The following is a 22,077-nucleotide window of genomic DNA, read 5'->3' as shown; positions in this document are numbered from 1 at the left end:
TACTAAATTTCTATTCATAAGGAGTTTGCTGGCCCCAAATCAACATTCAGTCCCTCCCCCATCTTCCTTCTCTCTCCCTTGGGAGAGTGATGTTTGGAGGGTTCGCTGCACCACGTTTTAATAGAATGAAGACGATGTGTGTTTGCTGCCTGAACTGTTTGTTTTGGGATTTTCTAAAGCCTCCCCCAACGTCCTCCTTTTTAAAATTTATTTTTTGAGGCCGGGGAAGAGGAGGTCGGAATCTTTTTTGGCTCCAAGTCTTCCAGTTTAGACATACATGCTAGAATTGGTAATCTAGAATCGGCAATCTAGAATTACCAATTCTAGAATATTGGTAATTCTAGATTACCAATATATTCCAGAATTGGTAATACATTCTAGAATCCCATTGCTATTTACTATAGAACTGGGTATTTATATCAGAAATCAGCTGCATCTACATTCCCATCAGTCACTCAGTGTGGCACAGCGGTGAAGGAAACAGCACTTAACCGTGCCTTGGGGGGTTACAGTTGACGCTTCTGCCTTTGCACTTGACTCCCCTAAAAAACGGGCCCAACTTAACAACCTCCCTAGCAAAACTGGGAAAAGAAAAAGTCGCCCTCAAACCTGAGTGCGTCTCCGAGGCCTTTCCACTCCCCCGACCCAGAGGTAGTGGTGGTGGCCACCCCCTCCCCCCAGGTCCTCGCCCTTTTCACAACCGTTCGTGGCAAGGAGAAAATCAGTCATAAACGACCGAGATCCAGAGCCTTTCCTTGGGTGGCCTCCCCAAAGCGCGAGGAGGAGTCCCCAGTAGGGGCCCGCTCCCAGCCCTGCCTGTTCGAGGCCCTCCAACGGCCTGGGTCCTGGAGCGCGCGGGCGGGGCGGGCAGGGCCGGGGGAGGCGCGCGGGGGCGGCCGGGAGGGGGCGCCGCGGGGGCGCGAGCGGGGCTAGAGGCCCGCCGAGGACGCGGACTCCGAGCCGGGTAGCCAAGGTCCCCCTGGGGTCCCGAGCCCGGGGTCCTTTGCCAAGGGGGAGGCGGGGCGGAAGCGGCGGGAGGGGCGGTTAGGGCGGGGCGGGTGGCGGTTCCGCGCCGCGGCTCTTTCTCCCTAACGCCCGAAACTCGGGGCTGAGAACTTCTCCCCGCCTGTGCCCCGCGCGCTCCGGCGACCCCCGGCTCCCGCACCTTGTTCCCAGCCCGTCCCCGCCCCGCCTCCGGCCGCGCCACCCCCGCTGTCGGCCGCCGGCCGCGCTGCTCTCGGTTACAAAGGAGGGAAAATGAGCCGGGCGGCGGCGGCGCGGCGCGGGGCCACCGCGGCTGCGGCGATGGCGGCCGCCCCCGGCACCACGTAGAACGCCCCCGCCCGCCCAGCCGCGGCCCAGGCCGGAGCAGAGCCTGCAGCTCGCCACTCGCCTCTTGAGCCCAGCGCGTCGCCTCCTGGCCGGAGGAGGAGGTGGAGGAGGAGGAGGAGGAGGAGGCGCCGCCTTCTTGCCGCGCGCCCTCGCTGTTGTCTGCGCTCCGCTCTGGACCAGTTTGGGGAAGTTGCCGGAGCCCCGCGTCGCCCAGATGTGCGACCTCATTGAGCCGCAGCCGGCCGAGAAGATCGGCAAGATGAAGAAGTTGCGGAGAACTTTGTCGGAGAGTTTCAGCCGCATCGGTGAGTGGCGCCCTGCCCCGGGCACCGGGCCGGACGCCCCCGGCGCCTGCTCCTCCGCCCCGAGCTTCTGGCATCACCAAAGCGGCGACCACCCGGGGCTGGTGTAGAGTATGCTGCGCGCGGACGGTGGAGGGAACAGTACCCGGACCTGGGGGTAGGGCGACAATGGAAAGGAGAGACACCCCTCTCCCTCGGGATCTAGGGGATCATTTGTGGATGATCTTAAAGCCCACAGTTTGGGTTTCCTCTCCTCGCCACTAGTGCTCCGCCTTTCGCGCCCGCGTTGGACTGGCGATGGGACGCCCCGGGCCCCGCTGCGCACCGGGCTGAGCGGCCGCCTGGGTCACTTGTTATTTTTTTATTTTTTTTTATTTTTTTTGCGCGCAGGTTTCGCTCTGGGGTGTTTAGTCAATAATTTAGCTTTGGAAATTGGTGAAACGTTGAGCTGTTCCTTCGTATTGTTTAACACATCCAACCTAAAGGGAAGTGGGACAGATACCTTGGGACCTTTTGTTCGGTACTTCGGGTCCTCGAAAGCGAGATTCGGCTGTTCTGTCCCAAGCTCTCTGAATCTTTCCATTGCAGCAAATAAATGCGCGCTGTGAACTTGTCTGAACATTTAGGAATAAGTCCCCAGAACTTCTTACATTTACTACAGCTCCGGGGCTATTGTCTTTAAACCAACCAACTGATACACAAATAAAAACCGACTGAGAAATGTTTAGGACATTTAAGAATAAATCCATGTCACGGACTATAACAGGGTGACAACAGTATTATGTGGAGTGGGTTTGCTAGCTTTTTAGGGTTAGCCATAGAAAACCCCTTTTAACCTTAAGACGGTAGCTGCCTCCTCTAACATTAGAACTTTCATTTATGCAGGTAACTGTTTTCAGCAAGAAAATCCTACAAGCACTAAAAATAACCCCTCGGATTCCCTAAGAAGCTTTCTAGCCTTTGTTTCACTTGTTTAACATGTCATCCATGTTAATGAAGGTGTTAATGGAAATTAAGCATAAAGTGCTTAATTCCTTAAAATAAACCGCTGGGGTGAATATGAGTATTGGAGTCATTCATCCATCCATCCATTCCTGTAAAAAAAAAATAATTATATAAGCACACTATAAAATATGCAAACTTTCTTCAAGCAAGAGCAAATATGGATCAAAATTTAGCCTAGTTTTCTTTGTGTTGGGTTTAAAATTTTTCTATTGGTACACAAAATCTTTCCGAAATGACTGTAAAGTTATGGTGTGAAACCAACATTTAATCTTGGTTTATTTATTGCATGTATTGGATAGTTGCAGTTTCACTCTCACGAGTTAGGGATGCATTTGAAGAGTTCCTACATGCAAATGAAGTTTGAAGCCAAGAGTGTGAGAGAGCAAGGTGTTCAGTTGGTGTGCATTTTTAAGGAGGATGTTCAACCTGGGACCCAAAGCATCACAGAGGCGGGTTCTGGAGTCCATTAAGCCCTGTTCTAAAACACATTAACTGTATATTTACTAATGCTAATGACTCTGTTGGAGCCCTTCCAGTTTTGTGTTAAATAATTCATTGCAGTTGAATCTCAGTAAGAAACCAAGGACATTAACACAAAAATTCCTTATGTTTAAGCAATTTTAAGATTTTGATCGACAATCAGTAAAATTTGGATTAACTACAGTGCTGGCGGATGGGGTATTACAGTTAATTGGATTTTCTAGCTTACTGAGATTTAGTGATGTGAAACTCCTTTTGATTCCAACACTTGTTAAAATGTCTTCTATGATCTAGTAGATTTTACTTCCTTCTTTCAGAAACAGTACAGTGCAGTGAACCTAACTGATTATTTCTTGTATTGAAGGAAGGTCATGATTCTGAATAGCAAGTCCCATTCTGGAATACTGTAAAGAGATAAAGAGGTTTTATGTGGTTATGATTGTATGTCAAACTCAAGACATACATGTGAAGTGGGACTGCAGAAAAATTAATCTTTGTTATCTGAGTACTTTCTTAATGTTATATTTGCAACATCAAAAAGCAATAAAACTAATTTGGTTATGTAAAGGTTTTAAGGTGCTCAAGACTATGGAATGGGGTTTTTACTATGGGATTGTATAGTGCATAGATTAAGGGTGTGGGCTGTGTCAGACCACTGGAGATTTCCCGTCTTGCCACATGCAGCAGTGTGACCTTGGACAGGTCCCTCACCTTCTGAGCTTCAGTTGTTTTTTTTTTTTTTTTATTTTTTTAATATTTGTTTATTTTTGAGAGGGAGACAGAGAGACAGCGTGTGAATGGGGGAGGGGCAGAGGGAGAGGGAGACAAATAATTCGAAGCAGTCTCCAGGCTCTGAGCTGTCAGTACAGAGCCTGAAGTGGGATTTGAACCCACAAACCGTGAGATCATGACCTGAGCCAAAGTTGGATGCTTAACCTACTGAGCCACCCAGGCGCCCCTGAGCTTCAGTTTTTCATGTACAACTCAGTTTTGATATTGGCACTTAGGGAAATAACGCATATGATGTCTTGTGCAGTATGTAGTGTAGACTCAAGAGATGGTCATAATATGTTATTATCATTATTGGTGATTGCATCATGTTGACATAATTGATTTTCTAGGTGGGAAGAAAGAGAAGGGAAGAAGTGGTTACTGACTTTACCGTATTAAAACAGGATGGACTTTGGAGTTAGTCTGGTCTGGGTTTGAACCCTGTTTTCCCAGCTTGCTGTGTGTCTTGGTCAACTAGCAGAATATCCCTCAACCTTAGAGTCCACATGTATACATTTTCTTACGGTTGTTGTGACGATTAAATCCGATAGAATACGTAAAGTATCTAGTGCAAGATGTTACATGTGAAGATCAATAATGGGGGCCGTTACTATTCCTTCCAGTTTCTCTATGTATCCCCTGTCTCCCCCCTTTCTTCATTGGTACTTCATGAGATCACAGAGTGAATGGTTTATTCTTGGTGAGTAATCCAACATCTCTGTATATGCATTCCCTTTAACCAATCTATGATGGCTTTTGAAGTAAACATACTGACTTCATTTTGCTTTTTTGGTATGATTCAAAAGTGTAGCTTGTTATAGGATAAAATATACAGTCTTGTTGTTTAGTCCTGAGAAGTTAACCGTTCATCTATAGAAAATGAGCACAACTTTTGAAAGTATGTGATATTCAATCAGTTTATTGTTAATAACCATTTGGACTGTATAAGAGCGGCAACACTGATGTTTAATTCATCCACACGTAAATGGTCATACCAGCTTTGTCGCTACCCACCCCAATACAGCTGATCTGAGATTACTATATTATATAAGGTCTAATAAAACACACTGGCTTTCAAGCCATAGCACTCTAATTTATGACATCTGCCAGGGAGTGACTACAACATAGTTACAGTTCTTTTACAAGATGGGTGTAATTGAATTTCAAAGTCATCCACTGATTTCAGTGGTGAGTATTTATGGTTTTCTGCTAAATAATGTCAGTGTGTTCACTTATTTAGGAATTACTGTTGTTGTCTCACGTGTTTTTTTTTTTTTAATTTTGCTTAACATAAATAAAGAGAAATGGGAACTTAGTTGTTAAAAAGTTTATGTTAAAATCCTTTTCCTCTTTTCTTTCCTGTTTCTTTTTATTTTTGAATGATAGCTTAGGAGGAGGAATGCTTTCTGTGTAAGATTAGGTCAAACTGTCATTTCTTCATAGTCATTTGAATGCATTTCTTCACACTTGTTTGGATTAACTCCCAGAGAAAGGAAGTTTATACTCTGTGATATTTGAGGTGAAGCCCGTGTACACCATTTTTTTAAAAGATGTAGTTTGTGAGAGAACTGAATGAAAGGAAGAGGCTGAAATTTTGGGTTTGTTACTTTGTTCTGTATGTGTGTAATGTAGAGTCAAGCTGTCATTTTTTTTTTTCAACGTTTATTTATTTTTGGGACAGAGAGAGACAGAGCATGAACGGGGGAGGGGCAGAGAGAGAGGGAGACACAGAATCGGAGCCATCAGCCCAGAGCCTGACGTGGGGCTCGAACTCCCGGACCGCGAGATCGTGACCTGGCTGAAGTCGGATGCTTAACCGACTGCGCCACCCAGGCGCCCCATCAGCTGTCATTTGATAAGTCCATTCTTAAGGTTAAAGGTTCAGACACAAAATGTAAATACAGTACCATGTCTTCTTCCAATGTAGTTTCAAAAGATTTTAATTTGAAAACTAGGAAATGGAATTTATATCTATGATCCTTTCATGGGAGAAAATAGTGTATGGTTTTCATATGCCAACACTTTAGTGTGTCTCAAAAGGCAAGAGGCTGTCTTTTGGCCTTTGAGGTAGACATAATTAATTCAACAAATAATTATTGAGTACCTCCTATGTGAGAGATATTGTGCTGACATTCAGTTTCAGTGGCCATTGGTACCAGTCTGCAAGGACTTTTATGAGAAGACAGGCCAGTGAAAGGGCATTGACAATACAGAATGACAAATTTTACCAAGAAGATTAGCACAATTTGCTGTTGGAGAACATAGGAGGGACACCACTTTAGTCTTGGTGAGAGCATGGCAAGCTCTCTAGAGGAAGCAGTGTCCGAGCAGAGGACTAAATAGACTACCTGATTATCTCAGATGATTCAATGTATACATACACCTTTGTTAACCCATCAAAGTGTAATATACTTGCTATTCCATGATATCTTTGAAGACACTTGTGAGTTTACATTTACATGAATGATTAATGACAATCGGGGAATGTAATCAATAATGAGATGTTGCGTGCTTGTTTGGGTAATAGTTTATTATTCACCAATGACCTGGTAAATATTTGGCAGAGACGTATTTACTTGGCCTTTGTTGTTACTGTTAACTGCTGTTCAAGCAAGGATTCCATATTTATAAGAAACTATATAAAGTGTCGATCCACCAGTGAAGAGTTACTGAGGTCATAGATTTTTTGGTCTTAAAATGTTCTCCCCTAAGATACCTTGGGCTTGAGAATAGTATGCATGGGAGAGAATCTAGCTTTCTGCTCCTTATATCTTAGAAAATACACCTGCAATTTCCTCTAATATTTCTTCCATTTCTTTCTACCTACAGACCCTACCCCTTTATCCAGAATGTTGAAGGAATTGGCAGGATTTGGGGGCAAGAAAGAAATAGTCCAGTCAGGACGTCAAAGACAATTTAGTTTCTTGCTTTCTTTATCTCTCAGTTTGAGGGTCTTCATTCTGTGTTTGCAGTTACCCGAGGGGTAGTTATCAACTGTAGTTCTTATTGGATGCTTTGCTTAAGAAAACCCAAGACTAAACTTTTATTATGTCCAAAGTAAAGAAAATACAGGAAGTTTGTGCTGTGATTTATAAGCTTGCTGCTTTAGCTTTGCATCTTACATGACAGCCACATAATTTTTCATTAATTTTTGTTAAATGAGCTAGGTATGTGGCTGTACAATGATTGACTTTGTATTTGAAATCAGTGAGCTAATCATTTCTTATTAGAAAAAAATTTTTAGATGGAACAACTTGCCTATATTTATGTAGGTCACTAATATTTTATCTTGGAATCACTACTCAAGTATGTTAATTAGAAGATATGCCTTAGGTTTGAGGGAGTGATGGTGGGAGTTTAGTAACATTGTTGACTGATATTTAAAGAAAGCCTTCTAGATTAGAAGTTTTACATTCTAGGTTAAAAGTAGTCTTTAAGAATCATTGAGGATCTTACAGCTTTCTATCAAAATAGATTATTTTAATTTTTTTAATGTGTATTTACTTTTGAGACAATGCAAGAGACAGAGTGCAAGCAGGGGAGGGGCAGACAGAGGGAGACAGAGGGAGACACAGAAGCTATCAGCCCAGAGCCTGACGCGGGGCTCGAACTCACGAACCATGAGATCATGACCTGAGCCGAAGTTGGACGCTTAAACGACTGAGCCACTCAGGCGCCCCTCAAAATAGCTTATTTTAGAGTTAGTGTAAGTTAAAGCGAAATATATAATAAAATGTGTGTAAGTAATTGAATGTAAGATAAGCCATTTGAGAATGGTATAAAGGGCTGTCTTTTTATTTTTCATTTAGAAGTAGTTGTCCTCTAATAAAGTCAGTAGAGAAATTTGGTACAGATCAGCTTCTTAGGTAAAAAGAGGAAAACTAAGAATTGAACTTTCAGAAACACTTTATTTCCCTCAATCTACCCTCACCCCCCTTAATTCACCACAACTACATACTTCGTGATGTTTAAAAAGACAAGTCTATGGTATGAAACAGAAAATATACTTTTCAAGATTGTTACATTATATAATATAAGCTCTGGTATGGTAGCTTCCATTTAATCACATGACTTCTCTCAGAGATTGATTCCCAACATAATTTGTTTTCCATTGCTTTTGTCAGAACATAGCTTTCCAAGTAAGAGCAACACAAGTGCTTCTATCCTGACTAGAACTGTCCAGTACAGACGGTAAACACCTATGCACAATTCTATAAATTAGAAACATGTCTCCAGCTAGTGGTTTCAGCTAAATTAGCTCCTTTGTGCATTCTCCTTAATATGAAACATTCTAAGTAATTGTAGGATTTAAGGAACTAGGGTGTTTGCCAACTATGCATGAAATACTTACTTCTCTCTCTTTAGAGTAATAGAATGCCAATTCTGAATCCATGCATATTTAAACAAATTTTGAGCATTTGCCAATTCCCATACAACATTCTGAATGCATTGTTTCCTTTGGTGATACTTCGTTATAAAATTGATCATGTTGAAATGTTTGAATTATGTCTCTGCAGTGCTTAGTTTAACATGCTTAGTCTTTCATTACTGTATTTAAACCTCTCTCGGTATGGGAATCTCATTCAGGGCACTGTGCAGAGTGGGTGTCATCCTGACAATTGGTTTGGGAGGACCACACACCGTGCATAATGACATATGCACAAAACCCAGAAGCTGAAGGGGACATTTCTTTAAGATTACTTTTTGATTCTTTCATACTTTTCATTAAAATGTTTTCCTACTAAAGAAGAGATAGGGGAAAGATATACATTCTTCTTTTCCATACTTGGGAGGATAGTCCATTTACATATTTATGAAAGTGTCTCACAAAGAAGCATGCTGTGCAATTCTCTGTCTCATTTGTACTTTTCCTATTTGTGTCATAACATTGTTATTCAGGTTGGGGTACAGTTTTACTTTCTGAAATGAAAACACCATACTGCTTTGTTTTCTTTCTGTTTTCTAGAACTTAGATACTTAGTTTCCTTGAGATGTTTCACAATAACTTCTTCTTTTCCCTTTTTGTTTTACAGCTTTGAAGAAAGACGACACCACCTTTGATGAGGTAGGTTAAATTTCTTTATCTTATGTTGGATGTATTTAATTACTTTTGGGTATACTTAATAGGTGCCAACTTCACACTTAAGAAACAGAAAAAAATGCCTTAAAAAAAGAAGAGATGACATCTCTATAGTTGTTATTATTTTTCAGCTTTAATTATTTGAATGAATTTTGGTGGCAGTCAACAGATATATGTCTTTTTAAATTAGCAAAAATACCCCCAGGCCTTTGTGTTATTGACCCCTTAATGGTGGTAGTGCTGGAGAAGCCCATTGTGAAGTACGTGCTTAGGGCAAGTCTGGAGTTGTTGGTAAGTTGGGCACCTCAGCTCCCTGCAGCCCTGCACTGAATCAGGATGTGATGTGATGTTGATGCCACTTATTGTCTATCAGATTCCCAAAGGAGGGGCTGACTTTCCTGTTCTAGTTTTCGTATCCTTTGTATATCAGATCTGTCTTTACCTACTTGCTTCACAGTAGCAAAAAAGTCTTCCAAGAGGGCAGAGGGTCCATATGTAATTAATAGCATTTTGAACGTGATTTTTAAATTGTACTCTTTCCTGAGTTTTTTGTGGTATCAGTGGGAATCACCAGACAGACAATGTGTTTACAAAATATTCTCAGGAGTGCTATAGAGTGAAGTGTTTCATTGTCACCATCCAAAGCCACAGTAATTGACATGTGTTGTAAATTGGGCTGTGTGTGTGTGTGTGTGTGCGCGCGCGCGTGTGTGTGTAGTGAGTTTATATATGAACACAAAAGTATATACACAGTGTGCTTATCCTGCAGCCTAATGAAGCATAGATTAGTTTGGTTGTGGTTGTTTGATTTAACAGTTGCAGTTTCTGTGAAATAAGCTACCTGTTCTCTCACTGCCGTACTGCTTCAGAGAAGTGAGGACATTTGTGCTTGTGGAAATCCCCTTGGCCATGTGGTTGGCTGTGGTGCAGGGCAGGACCACTCAGGGAGAACCTGCTCCAGATTGGGATTTCTGGATGGGGCCAGTGACATTTGGCTCTCATGGTCTGCCTCTTTGTCTGTTGCACCTGTTCCTTTTTTCCTGGGGCCCAGCTCTACAAAGCCACGTGTCCCTGGACTACAAAACAACTTCTCCTTCCAGCATTCCTGAAACATCCTGTAAAGCTTAGTTATTCTAGACCTAAAGCAATAGAGGAATATTTTCTTCCCCATCTATAGTTGGTAATAATGATGTTCTCCTCTAAACCTGTATTTCTGGAATTTCTGCAGTGTTACTGAGATGTTTTTAGGAGAGTATATTTTCTTCTCAGAAGAAATCAGTTGGAGAATATTTGGTACTTTTTCTCTCTTTGTAAAGAAATGTCTCCCCTCTAATTATGGAGGTAATGTAAGCTTACATAAAAGAGAAAAATAAGGAAAAGGAGAAAAAGGGGCGCCTGGGTGGCGCAGTCGGTTAAGCGTCCGACTTCAGCCAGGTCACGATCTTGCGGTCCGTGAGTTCGAGCCCCGCGTCGGGCTCTGGGCTGATAGCTCAGAGCCTGGAGCCTGTTTCCGATTCTGTGTCTCCCTCTCTCTCTGCCCCTCGCCCGTTCATGCTCTGTCTCTCTCTGTCCCAAAAATAAATAAACGTTGAAAAAAAATTTTTTTAAGGAAAAGGAGAAAAGTCTCCCAATCCTATTACCTAGCTACAACCACGGTTGAATGTTCTTGCTTCTTTCCCTATGTTTAGAAACAAAAAAACATAAGCCATTTATTATATGCTGCTTTTTTCTTTTAACCCAAAATGTGGTATTTTCCCATGTTGTTACAGATGACTCCTAATCATTATTAGGAATTTGAAAAACCTCCTGTTTAGTTTAAATGCCATTGTTAATGATTGTTATTTTGTCATGTGGCTGTGAGATTAGCTTTCCAAAAAATCTGAGGCTGGAACCTAGATGAAAGTTAGGGAAGGATGTGTATATGAAGCTGGTTACTACCCACCCTCCTTTACCTGGAAACCATTGCACAAAGGTCTGGATTTTGTAATATGGGGCAAAATTTTCTCTAGCTTTTACAAAGTGTTTTCCTTCCTCTGTACAAGAGATTGGTAAAAAAAACAAAAAACAAAAAAACAAAACTCAAGTTAGTAAATCACAGAATGGTACACCTGGAGGAGATGTTGGAATTCACGGGGCCAACTTCATCATTTCACGGATGAAGAAATTGAGGTCCAGAGGGGCCCAGGAGTTTCCAGTTAATTACTGGAAGTGCCAGGGTCAGGCTCCTGGGAGACGGTAGTAGTAAAGGCATGCCTGGGTGTAAACCCTAACTCAGCTACCTTTTCAAGGGCAATTGACTTACTTTTTCCAAGTCTCTTATAAGTTAGAGATGTTTATCTTTTATCTCCCTCCTAAGATTGTTGCGAAGATTAAATAAGCTAAGTATATGAAGGTTACAGAAGAGTGATGGGCACATAGTAAATGTCTCATACTTCGTATTCCCATTGCCCTTGTCTTCGTTGTCATCATCATCCTTCCCTTCACCGATGCTCTCACCATGACATCACCTTCTGTATTTGGAAGGGCTACAAGGAGGAAAGAAAGATTTAGTTTGAAATTAAGAATTGGGGCTATGAGGAGAGTTATTTTCAGATATTCCTCTACAATACCATATGAGACTTCGTGTGACGATTTACATACTAAAACTGTGAAACCCACCATTTTTTTTTGTTTGAAACTCACCAGTTTTTAGATTCCTTGAGAAGATGACTACATTCAGCTTTGTAATCCCTCATGTGTCTTGCACATCGTAAAACATTCAGTAAATATCTGTTGAATGTGAGTAAATATATATTGTCAATAAGTAGAGAGAATGTTGAACTGAGTGTCAGACAATGTGGATTCTCCTTTGCCAATTTCTAGCCATTCAGTTTTCTCATTTGTAAAGCCAGTCAGAGAGGATCATCTTCAAGTTGCTTTTTATCTTTAAATTTTTTTAAACCTTTATTCATTTTTGAGAGACACACAGAAAGAGAGGGAGAGAGAAAGAGAGCGAGCGCAAGCGGGGTGGGGCAGAGAGAGAAGGAGACACAGAATTTGAAGCAGGCTCCAGGCTCTGAGCTGTCAGCACAGGGCCTGATGCAGGGCTCAAACCCATAAGCTGAGATCTTGACCTGAGCTGAAGACGGTCGCTTAACTGACTGAGCCACCCAAACACCCCATAGGGGGAGGGAGAATCTATTTTTTTTTTTCAACGTTTATTTATTTTTGGGACAGAGAGAGACAGAGCATGAACGGGCAAGGGGCAGAGAGAGAGGGAGACACAGAATCGGAAACAGTCTCCAGGCTCTGAGCCATCAGCCCAGAGCCCGACGCGGGGCTCGAACTCACGGACCGCGAGATCGTGACCTGGCTGAAGTCGGACGCTTAACCGACTGCGCCACCCAGGCGCCCCATATTTTATTTTATTTTTTAATGTTCTTTATTTTTTATATTTGGGAGAGAGAGAGAGAGAGAGAGAGAGAGCGCAAGCTCGAGGAGGGGAGGGGCAGAGAGAGAAGGAGACACAGAATCTGAAGCAGGCACCAGGCTCCAAGCTGTCCTCACAGAGCCATACACAGGGCTTGAACTGTGAGATTGTGACCTGAGCAGAAGTCAGACACTTAACCAACTGAGCCACCCAGGCACCCTATCTATCTTTAAATGTAAAATAAAATCCTACCTAACAGTCAACATGCACTTACAGTTTTACTAAGATCCCAGAAAAGGACACTGCATTTGTGATTAAATACGCAAGAAGTCACCAAGTTCTATGATCATCCTCAGATTACAGTGTTAGAAGTTTTCTTGAACTCACTTTTCTTTGGCAGTTGGAGGACTTCTGTGTTGGAATTTAGTTAAGATTCGAGTCTTGAAACCTGGGTACTGAATCAGCTTCTTAGATATGCATCAAGGTGTGGCATCTCTCTTCCTACTCAGTATTTATGAGGCAGAGGACTCCTTACCTCAAGGAGTGGCCTCCTCCAGAGTGCCTGGAGCTGGACTTTAGTTGCTATTCCCTGATCCTAGAGGATTTCTATAGGGTGTGTGTAAATGTTTGACCTTGAACAGAGGAGAAAAAGAGATGAGGACCTATTTGAAAGACTTATTATTCTTTCATTCTTCAATAGGCTGAAGTGCCATGACTGCGGATTTTTATAAGCAGCTTGGAATTATATTCATGAACAGTGTGCTACTGCCTGTTGTAGAGAGAGAATGAGACACTTTGGAAGTTACGTATTGAGGGATGTTTACACTAGGCAACTTGGTTCGAATAGGAAATTTTGTTGAAGCCCATCCTATTTGGAGAGAGGACGATCATTTCGCTCTTCATTCATATTGTATCTGGGCGCTGATTAAAATATGAAGCATTTTTGTTCTCTAAGTTTAATCTATACTTTTGATGGGTGGACTAACCATTTATAAGGATATCCTTATATCCTTGTATAAAGTTGCAGAACTTTCCAAATTCTTTCTCACCTTTTTGTCCCCAGTAGATGTCTTAGGCCATGTCTCCCGAGTGGCCTCATTTTTCCTGTGCCATAATATACTATGACTTCAGGGAAGTTTTGAATCTTATTTTTTTAAATTAGTAATTTGTTTCAAAATGATACCTAAAATATGAACAGTCGGAAAATACAGTTAATCTCTCCCAGTGTAAAAGTACTATGTATAAAGCCTTTTGAACTGTGGAAGTAAAAAGTTCTAAGTGAGTATAAATATGTGTGTTTAGAAAGGGTTGGAAATGTCTAAAGCCACAGCAATTCATGAATTGTTCTTGTGTTTAAATTAAAAAGGTTAAATTGTGTAGTTTTAGTTATGCTTCATGCCTCTGTTATTTTAGCTCAGATGAGTTGCCAGAACAAAGTGTTGACTATGCTTGGCTCTTTACTAAGAAATACAAAAATTCTAGTGGTTGAAATAAACCTTGGAAATGCAAAGAGGTTTGTTTGTTTGTTTGTTTGTTTGTTTATCGTATATAACCCAGATAATAAAGCACTTTTTTTGTAGTGGGGGGGGGGGAATTGGTCATTTACGAGCTTTTAAATTTTCTGTGCTCTGGTCATTTGTTTCCTGTTTGCAAAGTAGAAGGGGCTGCCAACACATATTTTTGCATTTTACAGCTATTTTAATTTTTTTATCCTAAGGAAATGTGTACAAAGCATATAAAATGTGTTAACATTTTTACATCTGATCTGTAACTTCCTCAGGTACATTTTGATAGGTAACTTGCTTCCTCTCTGCTTAATATAATAATTTTGTGAGATAGATGGGGGGGTCATATGCATTGACCTCTGCTTCTAGGCCATGCCCCTCTTTGTTATTTTGTATAAATATGTAACTGTAATACTGGAGATGTAAACACAGCAGTGATTTTTCTGAGAACCAGATTCTAGGAGTCAAGTACAAATATGATTTGGGGATATTCCTGGTCATTATTTTTCCATGCATTGAGGGTGGTGGGAGCTGTTGCAGTTTTTTTCTCACCTAACTACTATCATGGTCTGAGGCCCCTGTGTCTGTGTGAATAATGTATACATTGTATACAGCTGTCTAGCTTCCGACTTCCCTGACTTCCTCATCTAAAATACTAAATCCCAGTAACTATCTTTCCCTGTGAGCTTCCTCACTCCTGCTGTACTCCTTTTATCTCTTCTTTGTGGGTTCCCTGTTTCCAGACCACCCGTTCTCTGCCCATCCCCCTCCTGTTTCCTTCTCTGTTCACTCACGGTACATCATTCCCTTGCCAGTATCCTCAGTGGCCGTATCCCTTTGTGTTTTGCTTGTAATCTACTCCTCCAGACCTTGATTTTGACCTGGCATCTTTTCCCCCTCTGCCCACCGGCTGCCAAGAGCTGCTTGAGGAAACCACTCTGTAAATAAATTTATCATCTCTGGCCTAGCTGGAACCCAAGGCAACTGTGTACAGTCTTGCCCTGTGTGGCTGGCCTGTTTCCTGCTGAAACCTTTCCACTTCCCTCAATCCTTCTAGCTACCCTCCTCCACCCCTCCTTCCTTTCATAGATGACTTTCCAATCTGTGTTAGTTTGCTGGAGTTGTTGTAGAAAAGTCCCACAGACTGGGTGGCTCAAACAACAGAAATGTATTGTCTCACAGTTCGGAAGACCAGAAGTCTGTAATCAAAGTGTGGGCAAGGTTGGCTCCTTCCAAAGGATGTGAGGGAAGGATACGTTCCAGGCCTCTCCTCTTAGCTTATAGATGGCCTTCTTCTCCCTGTGTGTCTTCACATCACCTTCCCTTAATGAGGGTGTGTTTTTCCAACTTTTCCCTTTTAACAAGGACATTGGTTGTATTGAGTTAGGGGCCCACCCCACTCCAGTATGACCTCGTCTTAATTTAACTAATTACATCCGCACTGACTCTGTTTCCAAATAAGATCACATTTGGAGGTTGGGGGCGAGGGGTATGGTTAAGAAGAATTTTTGGTGTACATAATCCAAAACTCATAACACCCTCCAACTTCCTACAACACTTAATGCTGTTAGGCGTCAGCACCTTGCCTGCACATGTACCTTCACTTGCTCCAATTTTATTTCCTTTTTTCCAATTTCAGAGGAGGATGTGTCTTTTCTCCTGTTCTAGGCTAATTCCTCCTCCTTTCCTCTTCACTCCTTTCCCTGCTTTCACTCCAAAATCTGTGTAATTGATTCTGTATTTCCTTATCTACTTATTCTTTCTTATTGTGTCTCTTCTTTCTTACAGGTGTTTCACCCTAGGCTCTGAGCACAGTTAAGTGTTCCCCGTCTCTTCTGTGCTAATGGAAGCCCTCTGTCCACTGTGATCATTTTTTTCATGCCCTCCTTGAGCAGTATGTCTGTTCCTGCTCCTTCCTTTTGGCTACTCCCTTATTATACTCCCATGAGTGTGGCTGAGCCCACTTTCTGTTCTGAACCCAGATATGCAGCTGCCCATTTGATGTTCCTGCCTCTTTATCTTGTAGTCATCTCAGTCTCGGCACATACCAAGTACTCCTCAGCCTGTGCCTTTTCTCTTTGTTATCTTAGTGATTTTCCAAGGGAGAAGCAACCTGACACTGTCCTGAGCTTCGCCCCAAGCACCACATCCTGGCATTGGCTTGGTCCTCGTTGCCTCCTGCCATTTCCCTTCCCACTGCTGAGGCAGGCTCACACTTCAGCTTCATCCTCTCTTGCCTGGACGTGTGGTCATCTTCTTACTGGCTTCCTTGCCTACAGCTTGCCTCCTGTTCCCACAGAGTGACAGATCTGAAATGTTTTTGCTTAATACTTTAAAGGCTCCCTGTTAGCTGCAGGTTCAAGTTCAGACTCTTAACTTGGCCTTCAAGTCCTTCCATGATCTATCTCTTGCCCACCTTTCCATCCTCATCAGTCATCTCTGATTTTCATGCCTTCATTATCACCAACTGACAGCGTATCAGTTCAGGACTTTATCACTTTTACCTTTTTTATCCCAATAACCTCTTAATTGGTCTCACTGTTCCATCTCTCACTCTTCTGCTCCAGCCTTCCTAACATGTCTTTCTTGTCGTGATGTTTCCTTATTCAAAGATTTGTACAGGAAACAATTGTTGATGTCTGTTTTATTAGGCTCTGAATATGCTCTGACCCTGACTCTTAATCTCATCAGTCTCACAGAATTTAATCCCACTGACAAGCACATCTTGACTGGCTCCTATCATCTCGCAATGTTGGGTCTGGGCACAAATTCAACTTCACTCTCTTTATAGTAAGATTTTATGTTACAGTATATCCTGTTTTCTTTTCACCATGGTCATGTCTGACATCCCTGGATGACATGAACCTGTCCCATGCAAGAAGTCTAGAAATATACAGAATATTCTCGGATTGTGCCAGTAATCTGGTACGTAGTAGTTTTTCAAATGCAGCGTTTGAAAAAGAACCATCTGAAAAAGAACCTCACTTCCTCCTTTATTCTATCATTGGAATTTAGTTGAGATTTCTGGGTTCTTAAAACTTTCTGTGCTTTAGTTTTTCCTTTCTATAAATGTTTGATCACATTTACTGTCTCCCTAATTATGGTACACATAATTACAATAATTTTGTCTAGTCCCAGACAGTGGCTAGAGTGTCTGGGTAGTGCTGTAAAAATTCAGAGAGGAAGTATATGTCACAAAATGTAAAATGTATGACATTTGGGAGAATTAGTCACTTCCACATTCTTAATCCCCAGAAGACAGAATGGTACAGGAGTTGAAAGCATGAGTAGGGTTTCTCTTGGTGGGCACTGTGCACCCTGATGGCAGGGCCCGTTAACCAGTAGCAAGTCTCTCCTTTAAGGGTGGTTGGTGTTTCCTTGTGGGGTGTGCTTTGATTTGCATGTTTGAATTCTTTTGTAAAGAGCCGGCTTTTGGTGTAGAGAGTTTTTTTTTAAATTTTTTTTTTTTAAGTAAAACCTAGGTACTTATGATATTCTTCAAGAACAAAATGGGCCCAGCTACAGGGAATATGTTATACCATTTTCCTTCTGACTGAAATTTGAACCGCTGATTTATTTATTTATTTATTTTTTAATGTTTATTTATTTCTGAGACAGAGAGAAACAAAGCATGAATGGAGGAGGGGCAGAGACAGAGGGAGACACAGAATCAGAAGCAGGCTCCAGGCTCTGAGCAGTCAGCACAGAGCCCGACGCGGGGCTCAAACTCACAAATCGTGAGATCATGACCTGAGCCGAGGTCGGTCACTCAACCGACTGAGCCACCCAGGCGCCCCTGAAATGCTGATTTATAATCTACAAATCCTTAAATGGTCTGGTTGCATTTCAGACGGCCTCTTACTTTAGGCACCATAATGACAATTGAAATGAGCTAAACCAAAGGGTCAGGGCTTTCGGAGGACTGGAATCATAGTCTGTACTTGATCTGGAGTGTGCTGACCTTTATATCAATGTGACAGACATACCTTTCTAGGTAATCCTTTTCTGAGAGATACATTCTTTGAATTTTTTTAATAGTCTAAAACACAATTAACTCTTCTTATTCTCTGTGTCATAAAATTTACAAAAGGCATAATTACAAAAAATTGGAACCAGCAAATTGCTCTCCATTTTGCCAGCTTGATTCCTCCAGGATGCATCAGTGTCAGGTTTCTTGAAGGAGCTCTCTCACTATGTAAAGATAATAATTGAAGGATTATTCAGTTTTTCCTTCTGAATCTATTTTATTTTTAGTATATAAAGTTGGTTCTGGTTATTCTTTCAAAATATTATTTAGTTTTTAAATCTTCTTCTCTCTTTTCTCTTTTCTTTTTTCCCCTCTCTCCCTTCTTTCTTCCCTCCTCCCCCTCCCACCCCTTTCTTTCTTTCTTTTCTTTGTTTTAAGCATATGAGTCTGGGGATTTTCTTTAAATTTTTTTTCTTATGATCTAAAAATATGGCAGTAGTCTGTACTACAATGTCTGGGGCAACATTATGTGCTTAATTTTTAAGTGATGTGATTAGTAGTTTTTTGTGTAAGTCTTTCTGAATAGCTATCCTAAATTCTAAATTTCACGATATTAAATGTTATAGGCATAGGTAAGGAATGTGTAGACAAAACATTTTTAAGGCTTTTATGACTAATGTAGAAAAATTTATTTTAGCATGTAATTGTATACTCAGACTAAATTATGTCAGATAGAGTACTTATTTGACTTTTCACTGATACACATTTTTCTAAGCTGGCAAGTCAGACTCATGAGTATTAAAAGAGACTTGGAATTGAAGAGAGTCTTGGAGTGACCAATTCCATGTACTTATTTGTGTTTTCTCAATCTTAGGATACTCTTCATGTGAGATGTCTGTAAAGTGTGATGTCTAAAAGGTATCTTCATATTCAGTGTCTGGGAATTAGCATTCTACTCAGAGTGACCTCAAACATATTATAATTCTGTGTTCTTATCAGCTGAAATGTTGAAGTAAGCAGTTTCCTTTAAAAAAAAAATGGAGAGCAGATTGATGGCATCCTCTCTCTCTCTCTCTCTCTCTCTTTTTTTTTTTTTTGATATATACCAGGAATTCAGCATATTCTAGAGTTTGTCCATGGGAATGTGCCATGGCACCCATCACATTTGTCTTGGTGGATACAAAGTAGTCTGTTCCTCTGGACTGTTATATGCCTTAAAGCTGAGTTATGACTGACTATGACTTAGTTACTTCAGAGCCTTATTTGTTCTATTTTAAAGGATTTTTCAAAAAAGGAGATTGTACTAGCTCTATAAAAGAGTGACGAGTGTAGATGGTGAGTTTTTAAAAGCTTCCTAAAGATTTCAGTGCACTTTCCCTACCCAAATCACATGCTTTGAGACAACTGCTGCTGCAGTTAGCCAGGGTTATTTTTTGAGAGTATGTCATATCCCACAGATGTGTTCAGATGACGAAAATGATTGAGAGCCACTTTTCTGAAATATCTATTATTGAACTATTAGAATGGAGTTGAAGATGGACACTGGTATAGTCACATGCAGTCTGATTTTTTTTTTTTTAAGAGCTCTTGATTTCAGGTCATGCATCCTGATTTTTGGCTCAGAAAATACAGTCTTGGTTCTAAATTGTGTATTTTTTTTATATTTCCATATTCTAGATATTCTAGCTAAAAGAAGACTAAGATAGGGATCAAGCTTTTTTTTTTTTTTTTTTTTGTAACAAGGAAGGGGCTAGGTAGACATTATTCTACAACAGAAAAGTGAATAAGAAGTTAGTTTTTTTTTTCAATTTTAATAAAAATTTCATTAATTAATAAAGAAATAAGAGATAAGAGATAAGATTGATGAGATAAAATTGAGTGTTAGTAGTAGTCATTCAAGGCATGAATTACATCTTTTGTGTTGTAGGTGTTCATTTATTTAAACCTTCTTTAATTGTGTAGTTCTCTTTACATGGTCTTCAAATGAAATGATGGAGAATGATCTGCAGTACTTGATTCTCTACTCTTAAAAGAGCGACTATTTAATTTTATAAATGAGCATCCTTGGGTCATTAGATATTGGGGTTCAGGTGTGCCAGAGGCTTTGTAACATATGGCCTGTCCCCTGATGCCCTAATTGAGCTCAGAACTTTCCCCAAGAGGTTTGGATTACTTTATCTAAATGATGTGCTGCATGTGCAACAAAAAGGTGCTTTAGTCACAAAAGGAAGAAATACACAAGTATATACTTTGTAAGATATGCTGGTTTGCTTTTACATTAATTTCTCTGCAGTTATTAGAAGGTAAAAATCTTAAAACTCATATTAATGACATTAATTGGATGACCACAGTTTTGGGTGATTCGCTTTTAATAGATACAACATTACCTTTATTTTCCTTATATCTTCTTATATATACATTTCCTTGCATTTGAATAGTTTTTTTTAGGCGATATAATATGGCATATTGAACTCAACTTAGATTTTTTTTCAGGTTCAGAATTTTTACTTCTTATCACAGTTACATATTTTCCACTGAATAATTTTAATACTTTGCTATTAAGAAAGTGACCATGCTCATTACAGATAATTTTATATATTGTATATATTCATATATATTTATATATTTATATATCTTAAATATTAAAAGCATAAAATAAAACTTACAGTGTTCAGTGAAAACAACAATTGCATATAGAATATGATCTCTACTTTGTGAAACATATGTATTCCTGTATGGGGGAAACATCTGAAAAAAGAAAATATAACAAAAAGGTAATTTGGAAATAGAGGTTTATTGAAGTTGTGACTTGCTCAAAGCCCCTCAGCTACACAGGAGTTTAATCCATGATTGCAACACAGTCTGTCTTACTCTAGCATGTGCTTAGCATTTTACTGGGTTGCTTCCCAGGAGAAGGGAGAAACAACACACAGGCACTATGGGTGTGGTATGTGGTATATAGATGGGGATAGGACCCAAAGTTCTTACAAAGAAGCAACTGATGTTTGGTAGTAATTCTAATAGATGAATTATTTTCCTAATAAGGAATAAAAACAAGTAAACTTAAAAGATTCCTGCAGTAGATCTGTGTCATTTTTGAGCCAAGTTACACTTATTTTGGAAACTGAGGTCGGGGAAGATTAAATAGGTTGCTGAAGAGAAATATGGTTAGTGTGAGATCAAGAAGGTCTCTTGTCTGAATTATTCACTGCATTTTGCTTTCAGTTTCAAGGTTATGTTAAAACTGTGCTTGTATTTCCATTTTTATCTGGATTTGGGTGGGGATTGAATGGAATTATTTGAGTTATAAACTTGATCATTCTGGTAGTAATAGTTTAATACAGATTTCCAGCTAGACACTGGGGCTCTGCACACAGTTTTAGGCTATGGAAGAGTCATGATTGGATGCGGTACCATGGATCACCAGCCTACCTACAGATTGGTTCCAGCTGGGAGGTATGATGAGCTCAATGCTGGCATGTGTTTTAACTGGCACATTCAGAAAACAGTGTTAGATCTTCCAGTGGGTATAAAATTGCCTCTTTGACCAGGGCAAGTAGTTAATATTAAACAGAAAATGTCAGATAATAAACCCAATTCTTGTTTCCAAATCCTGACTATATATATGCTTGTGCATGTGAAGTGACTCTCGCTTCATTTTTATTTCATATTGTAACAGCCAAAGTCTTTGTGAAGATTGAAGACAGCAGAAAAAGGCAGATATTTCTGATATTTACATCGTAGCCGGAGAAAGAAAGATTTTAAGTGGGCATAGAGAGAGAGAGACATTGAATACTTTGAATTCCTTTTTATTGGTAACCTGAGAGCTGAGAACAGAAACAGATCAGTTTTTTCTGTCTCTTTTTTCCTATACTTCTAACATCACTGGGGTTTCTTCTTTCCCTTTTTTCTCCCTGAGACTGCTTGGTCTTGGTGGGGACAGTTAGCTCCATCTTGTCTGAAGCAAATAGTTCAACTACCAGCCACCATGCTTCTTTTGCCCTGAACCCTTTGGCAGCCAGGGCAGAGGGTCCAGGTTGTCAATGACCTTTTGGGGGCTTGCACCATCTTTCCCAACTGGGACAGGCACAGTTCTTTTTCTGGTTCATGACTGGTGGATGCGGGCAAGGGAAGAAGAAGAGCAAAGCAGCAGGCAGGAGATGCTGATGTTGGATAGTGATTGGCCCCAGTTCTACAATTACCAGTATTATGACCCCCCCCCCCCC

The 22,077-nt window shown here is 40.7% G+C and overlaps 1 protein-coding gene across 2 annotated transcripts in view; it reads left to right on the top strand.

The window, feature by feature from the left end:
- The window catches only part of CDK14 (cyclin dependent kinase 14), a 633,016-nt gene that overhangs the window by 26,797 nt on the left and 584,142 nt on the right, over positions 1 to 22,077 (top strand). The window contains exons 1-2 of one of the 2 annotated variants that reach the window (XM_040471562.1): positions 1,060 to 1,637; positions 8,924 to 8,955. In XM_040471562.1, the coding sequence (XP_040327496.1) occupies positions 1,547 to 1,637; positions 8,924 to 8,955 (123 nt within the window). In that variant the 5' untranslated portion in view covers positions 1,060 to 1,546. Of the gene's footprint in view, positions 1 to 1,059; positions 1,638 to 8,923; positions 8,956 to 22,077 lie in introns of those variants that run through there. The other variant, XM_040471565.1, reaches the window with a different exon arrangement.

Source organism: Herpailurus yagouaroundi, unplaced genomic scaffold, assembly GCF_014898765.1.
Source record: "Herpailurus yagouaroundi ecotype Mexico unplaced genomic scaffold, PumYag 100, whole genome shotgun sequence".
NCBI classification, from domain to species: domain Eukaryota; kingdom Metazoa; phylum Chordata; class Mammalia; order Carnivora; family Felidae; genus Herpailurus; species Herpailurus yagouaroundi.
This window is presented reverse-complemented; position numbering and strand designations above follow the sequence as displayed.